The sequence below is a fragment of the Trichosurus vulpecula genome, chromosome 4, assembly GCF_011100635.1.
Source record: "Trichosurus vulpecula isolate mTriVul1 chromosome 4, mTriVul1.pri, whole genome shotgun sequence".
NCBI lineage: Eukaryota > Metazoa > Chordata > Mammalia > Diprotodontia > Phalangeridae > Trichosurus > Trichosurus vulpecula.
Window position 1 is genome coordinate 216,971,187 of NC_050576.1, and position 12,560 is coordinate 216,983,746.

Below are 12,560 nucleotides of genomic sequence, written 5' to 3' on the forward strand. Positions count from 1 at the left end.
GATAGACTTAAGATGCAGAATGAGGTGTACAATTCTGGACACAGTGTAGCAATGTTCTACTTGACTATGTGTATCTATTACAAAGGTTTGGTTGTGTTTTTTTTTCCCCTGTGCAGGTGGAAGTGGGAGGGAGAAAAAAAATGCTCATTAGTTTTAAAAAAATCTGAAAACCCTGAACCAAAACCAAAACAGCATTTACAGTAGGAAGCATTTGTTTAGAGGTTTAGTCTGCAAAGTTCTTTATAAGCTATGTCATTTGACCTCACAACACCCCTGTGAAACAGGCATAATTAACACCCCCATTTTACAGATGAGGAAACTGAGAGTCAAAGAAGTTCAATGATGTGGCCAGGATCTCATGATCAATTGGAAAAGAGTGAGGCAGGACTTGAACATACATTTTCCCTGACTTCAAGCCCAGCACTTTACACACTAAGACAACTAGCTGACATCTTAACGAACAAAAAATACAAAACAAAAATACAATCTGGGAGTTTTAGTTCATTGCAAACTCAACATAAGTTAATAGCAGCAGCCCTCAAAGCTCATCATAATGTAGAGGTAACCCTGGTTTCTTGAGGACTATGTTAGTGGTGAGCAAAGCTCTGGCACCACAGGCCTTGACTACCCGATAGACCCAGGGCTGGGGATGGAGTGTCTTGTTTGAGGAACAGCAACGAAGTCAGCGTCACTGAACTGCAGTGTATATGGAGGATGAGGGTGGTGGTGGTGGTAGTGGTGGGGTATAAGGTATAAAAGTGGAAAGGTGAGTGGGCATTATAAAGGGCTTTGAACACCAAACAGATGCTTTCGTATTTGATTCTAGAAGTGATATTAACCAGTGCTTTAGGGAAATCACTTTGGAGTCTGAGTGGAAAATGGGCTGGAGAGTTTTCCTGAGGAGGACAATCAGGATGGAGATGGATACCATAAGAAGACTGGCTGAAATCTGGTAATGTTTAGCATGGAGAAAATTTTGCAGGGAGAGGAAAGGAAAAGGACGGGAGAGACAGGGAGGCAGAGTGGTCATGTTAAATATCTTAAAGTACATGAATGACCATAGTGTGGAAGAGAGATTAGATCAGTCCTGCTTGGCCCCGCAGGGCAAATCTAGGAACAATTGTTGGGAGTTTTAAAGAAGGAGATTTAGAAATGCTCTAAATTAATATTGATTAGAGAAAGGCAAATTAAAACAACTCTAAAACAATCTATCAGACTGGCTAACCTGACAGAAAAGAAAAATGACAAAGGCTGGAGAGGATGTGGAAAGATAGGGACAATAATGCACTATTGGTGGAGTTGTGAACTGGTCCGACCATTCTGGAGAACAATATGGAACTATGGGGTTCAACAAAGGGCTATGAAAATGTGCATAAAATACCCTTTGAACCAGCAATACTACTAATAGGTCTGCATCCCAAAGACATCAAAGAAATGGGAAAAGGACCTATAGGTACAAAAACATTTACAGAAGCTCCTTCTGTGGTGATGAAGAATTATAAATTGAGGGGATACCCATCAACTGATGTGGCATATGATTGTGATGAAATATTACTGTGCTATGAAAAATGGCAAGGGGGATGGTTTTAGAAAAACTTGAGAAGACTTACATGAACTGATGCAGAGTGAAGTGAGTAGAAGCAGGAAATCACTGTATACAATAAGAGTAATATTGTAATGATGACCAACTGTGAAAGACTTAGAGCTACTCTGACTAATACAAAGGTCCAAGACAATTCTGGAGGAATCATGATGAAAAGGTTTTAGTAGACTGAAAGCTCAATGTGAGTGAGCAGTGTGATGTGACAGCCAATCAAGCTAATATGACGGAAGGCTCCTTTAAGAGGCAGCAAAGATAGATAGTTCCACTTTAATTTGGTCACATAAGACCTCATCCATAATACTGTGTTAAGTTCTAAGTCCTATGGTATTAAGTACCTTGCTAAGCTGGAGAGTGTTCAGGATAACAAAGGTCCTTATACCCAAGATTGGTTGAAGGAATTGGACATTTCTGGAGAAGGGGAGACTCAGGATGGGACAAGATAGCAGTGTTCAAGTATTTGAATGACTGTCATATGGAGGAGAGATCGATCATGTTTCATTTGGCCCCAGGTGGTAGAATCAACAGGAATGGGTGGAGTTGAAAAGAGACCAATTTGGGTTAGGTTTCAAGAAAAAAAATTCCTAAAAGTTAGAACTGTCCAAAAATGGCATGGGTTCCCTTAAGAGGTAGGTTAAATTCTCTCTCCTTGCAAGTCTTCAAGCAGATGGTAGCTGATCTCTTATATGTTATCCTATAGCAGGGATTCCGTTTGTGACATCACTGCTGACTTCTCTTATGCTGTTAGGATGTCCAGAAACCAAGCCCTGGAAGACTGAACACTTTTGTCCCTGGATAAACTGCCTGATTGGTGGTGGCCCCAGTCATTAATAGATGACATATATTTTTTAAGCAGAAGTAGATTTAGAAAAAACTTTTTAATAATTAGAACTATCCAAAAAAGCAAATCGACTGCTTCAGAAGCAAGAGGTTTCCCCTCTTTGAAGATTTTCAAGCAGATATTGGATGAATGATTATTGGTTATTTTATAGGGGCAATTCTTTTTCAGGTATCAGCTGGTCTAAATGACCTCAAGTCCCTTCAATCTGAGATTCTCTGATATTCATGGAGTTAGGGGATCTGAAAAACAGATGGACAAATTTCCATAAGACTGAACCATTAGGGATATCTTCCAGGGGCTCTTTATACTTCTGTTCCTGCCCATTCTAGACTATGAAAAGTACAGGCTGCCATATAGATTAAAGGGAAAATGTCTAATCGTCCTCAGTGATCCATCTCATCTGCTTCTGACACTGATGACTTATCATAGCACGGAAGTGTTTCTGGTTTCTCAAAGACTGTCAGTAGAGACAGTAGAATCTGGCTGATTCGACCAAGTTCCTGATGCTTCAAATAAAGGCCCTGTGACTGAAGGCTCATCTGTTTCATATAGATCAACCCAGCTAAATCTGCAGGAATTCAATAGCAGGTTAGTTGCGTGGTGATGGAGTTCCTGTCATGAAGATCATCTATGAAAGCACAAAGGGCTTATGATCTGCATTAGTCAAAGAAGCATCCATATTGAAGAAATTTTAAAAAAAATCTTAATGAGTAGCTTTCTTCAACAGAAGTCTACTTTCCACTCCTCAGTTCTGAAAGTAGAAAAGAAGCAAGTCAAACCCAGCATTTCAGGTCTTACACATGTGGAAGCCTCACTCACCCTTCTGGATGATCTGTTGTGCTTGTTTCCTCACACGGGTGTTTCGTAGAAACCGCCACTCGCGCTCTTTTCGAATTTGGCTCTCCAGGTCATGTTCTTCTGGGATCTTTGAACAACGACAACAAAAGATGAAATCAAGCTCAATTGCCTGAAGGAACATTTGAAAAAAGTCTTCTTCCTTCATGTTTTCCTCAAATGCTAAAATAGATGACAGAGTTAGTGTGGAGAAAATGGCATTCTGGTCAGGGCCTTTTTGGGTCTTTTGATGTGTAAAAACAGATGGCCAGAGGAATGGGCATTTAAACGGCTTCGTATTTTTAAGTCCTGGGAGTAAGTAGCTAATAGCTGGCACTATGTATCCAAAGTGGAGAAAGAGGAAAATCTATGTGTGGCCAGCTTGACAGAGCCCCTGAAGTAGGGCCTATGGCTGGTGGGTGGAGGCAGTGGGAAGTGCACTGGACTTTGTACTGGGAGATCTGAGTTGAAATTCTAGTCTTGGTTCTTAACTTTCTGTATTCATTATGCCTCCAGGTTGAGAATTGTCTCAATTAGGGATAAAAATATTTGTACTATCTACTTTCCAGGGTAAGCATTCTACAAACCCTGAAGTGCTATACCAATGTGAGTTGCCATCATCGTCAACATCACTGTTAATTCTCATCTCTTTGAGGGGGTTCAGATAGAAACGTCCAAGGAGGGGTCACTGCTATTATTATTTTGCTATTATTCTTTTATATTTGATTTTTGGAGAAGAATACTGTGTACATGGATAAAATAACTGCTTTTGAAACTGAGAGAGTACTAGGGCAGTCAGGTGGCACAGTGAATAGAATGCCAGGCCTGGAGTCAGGGAGGTTCATCTTCTTGAGTTCAAATCTGACTTCTGACATTTACTAGCTGTGTGACCCTGGGCAAGTCAATTAACCCTGTTTGCCTCAGTTTCCTCATCTATAAAATGAGCTGGAGCGGGAAATGGCAAACCACTCCAGGATCTTTGCCAAGAAAACCCTAAATGGGGTCAAAAAAAGTCATACCTGATTGAAAAATGACAATAACAACAACTAGAATATAAGGATTTTTCTTTTGTAGGTTCCCTGAAAGCCTCTTTGGTACCAACTCTAGTAACAGACAGGACATCGGTGATGACATGTGATCCAGTTCCTACATGACTTTAATCTCGTCCCGTATGTCTCCATAGTTTGCGTTTTTCCTTCCATGCTGTTTGGAGATTACGTGTATTCAGCATGGTGACATTTATTAAAAACATTTCTAAAATTTTGTGGACCACATTACATTTGTGATGTACTTGACAACGGTCTGGTGCTGGTACAGTTTATTTGCTAAACTCTTAAGGGTATGTAGGGGTTTGTATTTGTAGTTTAAGGACTTGTTATCTGTTAGCTTGTAAAGGACAGGGGGCTTCTGGAGTATAATTCTAGCCATCACATTGTGTCTTTCTAAGCACTGCATGATGCTAAATTTTTGTAACTTGCATCTACTGCACAGCTTCTACCATTCTACTGCATAATCTGTCTCAGTGACGATAACGTGATGATTAGTGGTGGTGTAGGGTGGGTGAAGACAGGCAGTGTGTGGTATAGGCAGTGGAAGAGCACAAAGTGGGGAGGAATGAAAGGCTGGGGGTGAGTCAGGAGGTATCCTTCACTTCTCTCTTCTTGAGGTGTCACCTTTGCTACTGATTTTACCTCTTCTCAGCTTTTTCTTTTCACCTATTTCACTTCCCAAAATCTTAAAGTGGATTCAACAAGGCGTTCCCCTCCTATTAGACACAAGAGAGATCATCCCCAGGAAAATTATCAAGGACTTCTCTCAATATCAAGCCAGCTCATCATCCATTTCCTTGTTTCCCCCCTAAAACAAAGGTAACTTGGGTAAGACCCTAGTTCTCTGGTACGGAGCAAAGTAAGTATGCTATCCATCTCCTGACAGAGAAGTGGCAGACATAAGGCACGAAATGAGGCGTACGTGTTTTCCTTGACTATGCATATTTTTTTACAAAAGGGTTCTCCCTGCCCTGCCCCCTCCACCCCCGTGTTGGGAGTAGAGGAGGTGGAGAAAAATAAATGCTTATTAAGTGAAAACATTAACTAATTTTATAAAACCACCCTACTTCTCTAAACATATAAGAGTTAGTCTGATATAAACCAGCTCTAAGTGTTTTGCTTAGATTCCCTTGATTAGCATGCATGGGTTGCAGAAATGTTCTGTGCTACCACATCAGAGCTTCCATGCATCCCAGTACTCAAACTTCTGAACAAGGTTCTGAGAGTTAGTGGTAATGTTGTGGAATCAATAGGCTGACAGGGGTAGGTAGCCTCTGGGGTTTGACAATCACCTACAAAGCATTTTTATAACAAATTTTTTGGGTTCTTAGCAAAAGTGGAGAGGTACAAGGCTAAGAACGATGAGTATATCTTCTGTATCTATCTCTCCACACAATGGTGTTATATTAAATACACACATATGTACTAAGTGGGGGAATAGATATATGATTTTCTAATTTAAGAAATGAAAATATAAGATATTAGGAAGGAGGAGAGCTTAAAATTGTACTTGTCTACTTTATGTGCCAAAGGAACCAGAGTTATCAAGTTTAGAGAAAACAAGACAATAGTGCTTTTCAAAAATTCACTGTGGTACGATAATAGAAAACTGTTGTTTTCCTTTTGCCTGTATTACATCAAGAATCTTGGGTTAGATACTCATAAACTAAAACTGGATATAAAAATGTTATTGAACTTGAGTGCAAAGCCTGTATCTGGTCCAGGTACTAGTTGTATAACCAAGGGCAAGTCACTCACTTACCTTCTCTGAGCATCAGATTTATTATCTATAAAATGGGGAAAATAAAATCTATAGAAGGTACCATATCCTAGCACTGTTACAAGTCTGAAATGAACTAATGTATATAAAGGGCTTTGGAAATCTTAAAGTGCTTACATAAATGTCACTTACTGTCAACAACAAGGATGCTGGAAATGGATATTTCTCTTGATACAAAGGTTGGAAAATTTGCAAAATGCTCTAAGAAGCCCTATATGCTGTTCAAGCTTGGTTCTAGGTTATTTGAACTAAGGTCGGTGTTTTCTCCCTACTGCAGATCTAAGCCATGGGTGATTAAGCTCATCTCTACAAGAAAAACTTAGCTGAGACAGAAGGTTCAAAACTACCTTCTTTTTGTTTTTTAGCTTTTATTTAGTATTTTCTTTTTCCCCAGTTACATGTAAAAACTATTTTTAACATTCGTTTTTTAAAGTTTTGAGTTCCAAATTCTCTCCTTTCCTCTCTGCCTACCAGCTCCCCCTTTGCCCCACTGAGAAGGCAAGCAATTCAATATGGGTTATACATGTGTAGTCATGCAAAACATATCTGTAACAGTCATGTTGTGAAAGAAAACACAGACAAAAAAAAAACCTCAAGAAAAATAAAGAAAAAGTATACTTCAGTCTGTATTCAGACACCATAAGTTCTTTCTCAAGGGATGGGTAGCATTTTTCATCATAAGTCCTTCAGAGTTCTCTTGGATCACTGTATTGCTGAGAATAGCTAATTCATTCACAGCTGATCATCTTACAATATGGCTGTTACTTTGTACACAGCACATTTCTTTTTGCATCAAATCATGCAAAACTTTTCAGGTTTTTCTGAGAATATCCTGCTCATCATTTCTTAGAGTACAATAGCATCATAATCATATACCACAACTTGTTCAGCCATTCCCTAATTGATGGGCTTCCTCTCAGCTTCTTTACCCCCAGAAAAGAGATTTTTCCTTTCTGTTTTTTTATCTCTTTTGGGATACAGAAAGACCTAGTAGTGGTATTGCTAGGTCAAAGAGTATGTATGGCTTTATAGCCCTTTGGGCATAGTTCCAAATTGCTCTACAATGCATTAAAGTCTCATTTTTCCCACATCCCCTCCAAAATTTGTCATTTACCCTTTCTGTCCTTTTAGCCAATCTAATAGGTATGAGGTAGTACCTCAGAATTGTTTTAATTTGCATTTCTCCAATCAATAGTGAGTTATAGTATTTTTTCATATGGCTATAGCTTTGATTACTTCATCTGAAAACTGATCATATCATTGGATCATTTCTCAATTGGGGAATGGCTCTTAATTTTTATAAATTTGACTCAGTTCTTTATATGTTTGAAAAATGAGACCTTTATCGGAGAAACTTGCTTCAAAATTTTTTTTCACAGTTACTATTGCTAACTGTATTTCCCTCCATCCTATTCCCTCTCCCCGCTCCATTTATTCTATTCTCTCTCCTTTCACCCTGTCCCTCCTCAAAAATGTTTTGCTTCTGATCACCTCCCCCCCCCCCCACCTTCTCTTATCCTCTTCCCCTCCTATTTTCTTGTAGGGTAAGATAGATTTCTATATCCAATTGAGTGTGTATGTTATTCTCTCTTTGAGCTAATTCTGATGAGAGTAAATAAGGTTCACTCACTCTCCCTCACTTCCTCCCCCCATTATAAAAACATTTTCTTGCCTCTTATATGTGAGATAATTTACCCATTCTACTTTTCCCTTTCTCTTTCTCCCCGTACATTCCTCTCTCTCACCCCTTAATTTTATTTTTTACATATCATCCTCTCATATTCAATTCACACCTGTGCCCTCTGTCTACATACACTCCTTCTAACTACCCTAATAATAAGAAAGATCTGACAAGTTACAAATATGATCTTCCCAGGTAGGAATGTAAGCAGTTTAAAATTAAGTCCTGAAAATCAAATTTTCTATTCAGCTCTGCTCTTTTCAGCAAGAATGCTTGAAAGTCTTCTATCTCACTGAATGTCCATTTTTTCCCCTGAAGGATTATACTCAATTTTGCTGGGTAGGTGATTCTTGGTTTTAATCCTAGCTCCTTTCCTCTTTGGAATATCATATTCCAAGACCTCCAATCCTTTAATGTAGAAGCTGCTAAATCTTGTGTTATCCTGACTGTGGCTCCACAATATCTGAATTGTTTCTTTATGGCTGCTTGCAATATTTTCTCCTTGACATGGGAACTCTGGAATTTGGCTATAATATTCCTAGCAGTTTTCATTTTGGGATCTCTTTCAGGAGGTTATTGGTGGATTCTTTCAATTTCTATTTTACTCCCTGGTTCTAGAATATCAGGGCAGTTTTTCTTGATGATTTCTTGAAAGATGATATCCAGGCTTTTTTTTTCTTTGATCATGGCTCCCAATAAGTCCAATAATTTTAAAATTATCTCTCTTACATCTATTTTCCAGGTCAGTTGTTTTTCTAAAGAAATATTTCACACTGTCTCCTATTTTTTCATTGTTTTTGTTTGGTTTTATTGTTCCTTGATTTCTCAAAAAGTCATTAACTTTCATTTCCTCCACTCCAATTTTTAAGGAATTATTTTCTTCAGTGAGCTTTTGGGCCTTCTTTTCCACTTGGCCAATTTTGCTTTTTAAAGCATCCTTCTCTTCAGTGGTTTTTGGGAACTCTTTTACCATTTGGGTCTAGTCTGTTGTTCAAGGTGTTATTTTCTTCAGTATGCTTTTCTGTGTCTCTTTACCAAGTTGTTGACTTGTTTTTCATGATTTACTGGCATCACTCTCATTTCTCTTCCCAATTTTTCCTCTACTTCTCTTACTTGATTTTCAAAATCCTTTCTGAGCTCTTCTGTGGCCTGAGATCAATTCACATTTTTCTTGGAGGCTTTGGATGTAGGAGCTTTGACTTTGTTGTCTTCTTCTAAGTGTGTGCTTTGATCTTCCTTGTCACCACAGTAACTATCAATAGTCAGAGGTTTTTTTTTTCCTGTTGTTTACTCATTTTTCCAGCCTGTTAATTGGCTTTTAATTCTTTGTTAACTCCTCCAGGGTGAACCTTGGCAGACTGTCCCAAGCTTCAGGGGTTTTGTACAGCTGTTTTCAGAGATACTTCTAGCGACCTGTAAATTTTCAGTTCTTCTACGGTGGTATGACCTAAGGAAAGGTGTCTACTACTCTCTGAGCCTGTGTTCTGGTCTGTGAGAGACCACAAATATTCTTCTGCCCTGGAACTGTGAGAAGGGTCCTCCCTCTACTGCTGCCACAAGCTCTGCTATGCTAGTGCTCCTCCTCACCCTAGGACTGCCACCCAGGACTGTGATCCGGACCTGAGTATGGGCAAAGCAACAAAGTACTAGCAAAAAGACCCCTGTAATCTCCTTCTGACCAGTTGCTTGATCCCTTAACATCTGTGAGCTGAGAGCTGCCACTGACACTGCTGATTCGGTCATTCCCAAGGCCTGCTCCTGGTTTGCTGGGATGGCCTGCACTGGACTGTGCTCCACTCCCCCACCCAGGTGCTATAGACTTTTCCTGCTGATCTTCTAAGTTGTCTTTGGCATCTGTGGGCTGAGAGATCTGGAAATCACCACTGTCACCCCAAGGCCTGCTCTTAGTTTGCTGGGTCCAGTCTGTGCTGGACTGTGTTCCTCTGTCACCCTGGTGCAACAGACCTTTCCAGCCAGTCTTCCAAGTTATCTTGGGCTGGAAATTTGTTTCACTCCATCTTTTTGTGTGTTCTACTGCTTTAGAATTTATTTAGAGTCATTTTTTAAAGGTATTTGGAAGGGTTTCAGGGACAGCTCAAATGAGTCCCTGCCTTTATTCCACCAGCTTGGCTCCACCTTCAAACCACCTTCTTTGTGAGAAAAGACACTTAGTTTGGAAAAAAAAAAAATTGAAAGAGCACTCACTGTAGAGTCAGGGGAGCCTGAGGTATAAATCCTTCCTCTAACACTTACCTACCAGGTGACTACAGGTAAATAATTGCAGAAAGGGACCTCTGAGGCCATTGAGTTCAAATTCCTTTGGATAGATGAGAAAATCAGTGCTAGGTGGGGCTCAATCACCTGCCTAAAGTCACACACTACTAAGGATTAGATAGAGGTAGGATATGCAGCCAGATCTTCTGTCTCCAGAGCCAGTGAACCTTTCCCACTGTACCATCTGAGCCAGTTTCTTCAATCACAAAATGGCAGTAACAATATCTGCAGTATCTACCTAACAGAGTACTGTGAGAACAAATTAGGTTATGTATTGAAGATGAGAGACGTTTAAAGTACTCTTTAAATATTATTAATACCTATGAACTTGCCCTACAGGATTATGATCACACATAACCGTTCTACCTCCTATTTCTATCTGCTTATTTCTTTAACTTTAATAAACTCTATCAACTCCTTACTTTTAATTTCAATAACTGGGTGTGTACATATGTTATTGCAGGTGTGTGTTGAGTTTATAGAAAGGGCATTAGCCTGTTGAACAGTGTGGAAGGAGTCAATGTCTTCTGCAGAGAGAACAATAAATCATGAATTTGGATTCTGCTATATTCTTAAGGAAGATCATTTGTGGTCAGAAAAGACAGAAGGCAGAGTTGTTTGGTTTTTATTTTGCTTCCATTTTGTCTGCCAAGAAGAGTGCCTCTACACTGAAAAAGGCCAAACAAAAATGATTAAGAGGGAGTTGACATTCAAGATAAGTATGGAGATAGCAAGAGAACACTTAGTTGCCCTTGATGTATTCGTTAGTTGGCTGACATGAACTACATCTTTGGATCCTGAAAGAACTGGCAGATGTCACTCCTGAGCCACTGTCAGGGATACCTGAAAGGTTACTGAAAATGTGAGAGGTGCCACAAGATTGGAGATGGGCAAATGTCCCTATTAAAAAATAATTGAAAGAACAGAGTCTGCAACCATAACCTAGTGAGCTTGACTTCAATTACTGAGAAAATTCTAGATGGTGAGATATAGATTAGATGATAAAAAAAAATTGGATGGATTCAGAACTGGTTGAGTGACCAGAGTTAATGGTTCAATGTCAATGAGGCAGGAGGTCTCCAGCAGAGAACCAAAGGGGTCTGAGGTTGGCCTTGTGTTATTCACGACTCTTAACAATGATTTGCATAAAGATATGGGTAGCATACTTATCAAACTGATAGAAGAAACAAAGCTGAGAGGGATGGCTAATGTACCATAAAGACATTGACAAGCTAAGGGAAATTCAATAGAAGTGAGTGCTAAGTCTTAACTGGTAGTACAACAAATTAATTTCCTAAGTATCAGGGAAGATACAGTTAGAAGCAAGTGTAAAAGCTGGAGGTTTTAGTAGAATGAAAGCTCAATGCGAGTGAGCAGTGTGATGTGCCAGCCAATAAAGCCAATATGATGGAAGGCTCCTTTAAGAGGCCATGATTTCAACAAAGATAGACAGTTCCACTTTAATTTGGTCATATCAGACCTCATCCATAATACTGTGTTAAGCTCTAAGCCCCAAGGTATTAAGTACACTGATAAGCTGGAGAGTGTCCAGGATAATAAAGGTCTTTAATCCCAAGATTGGTTAAAGGAATTGGACATTTTTAGCCTGGAGAAGACGGAGACTCAGGATGGGACAAGATAGCAGTGTTCAAGTATTTGAATGACTCTCCTATGGAGGAGAGATCAATCATGTTTCATTTTGGCCCCAGAGGGTAGCATCAACAGGAATGAATGGAGTTGAAAAGAAGTCAATTTTGAGGGGTGGAGCCAAGATGGCAGCTGGAAAGCAGGGACTTACTTAAGCTCTCCCTCAAATCCCTCTGAACACCTGTAAAAATGGCTGTGAAAAAATTCTAGAGCTGTGGAACCCAAAAAATAGCAGAGGGAAACAGGTCTCCAACCCAGAAGAACCTGGATGGTCACTGGGAAGGGTCTATCGCAAGGTGCTGAGAATAGAGTGCAGCCCAGCGTGGGCCACGCTGGGACAGATCAAACCCAGAGTCAGCCAGCCTGAACAGGCCTTGGGGCCATGAAACAGTGAGCTGTGGCAGTTACCTGACTTCTCAACCCACAAACGCCAAAGAGCAGGTTAGAAGGAAACTGCGCAATTGAGTTCAGAGGTCTGATCACCAGCATTGGGGGTGGAGGAGGTGGTGCAGTGGTGGCAGTGACAGCAGCAGGAAACTCCTCAGGCTGCTTCCAGAGCTACAGCGTGAGCAGCTTCCAGAGCTACAGTGTCAGTTGCTTCCCAAGTCCCTGGCTCACACAGTGGGAGAAATCTAGCAGTGGATCAGAGTGGGAGTGCAAGGAGCACTCTGTGGGCACAAAGGCAGATTCTCTTGCTGTGCCCTGCTTAGATCTGTATTGTGGTCCTGGTTGGCGGTTCTTGGGGGAGGAGGAGCACTGCGGTGACAGAGCCTGGGGTGGTGGTGGAGTAGAAGTAGCTCTGAAAACAGCAGTGCTTGGACCCTAAAGCTTGGGACAAAGTACTCTCTATTCTA

General features: G+C 40.3%; 1 protein-coding gene across 2 annotated transcripts in view; it reads right to left on the minus strand.

Annotated features, from left to right (window-relative positions):
• Positions 1 to 12,560, minus strand: part of RPTOR (regulatory associated protein of MTOR complex 1) — a 547,756-nt gene that overhangs the window by 61,122 nt on the left and 474,074 nt on the right. For both annotated transcript variants that reach the window (XM_036753902.1, XM_036753901.1), the window contains exon 25: positions 3,261 to 3,366. In XM_036753902.1, coding sequence (XP_036609797.1) covers positions 3,261 to 3,366 — 106 coding nt within the window. The remainder of the gene's footprint in view (positions 1 to 3,260; positions 3,367 to 12,560) is intronic.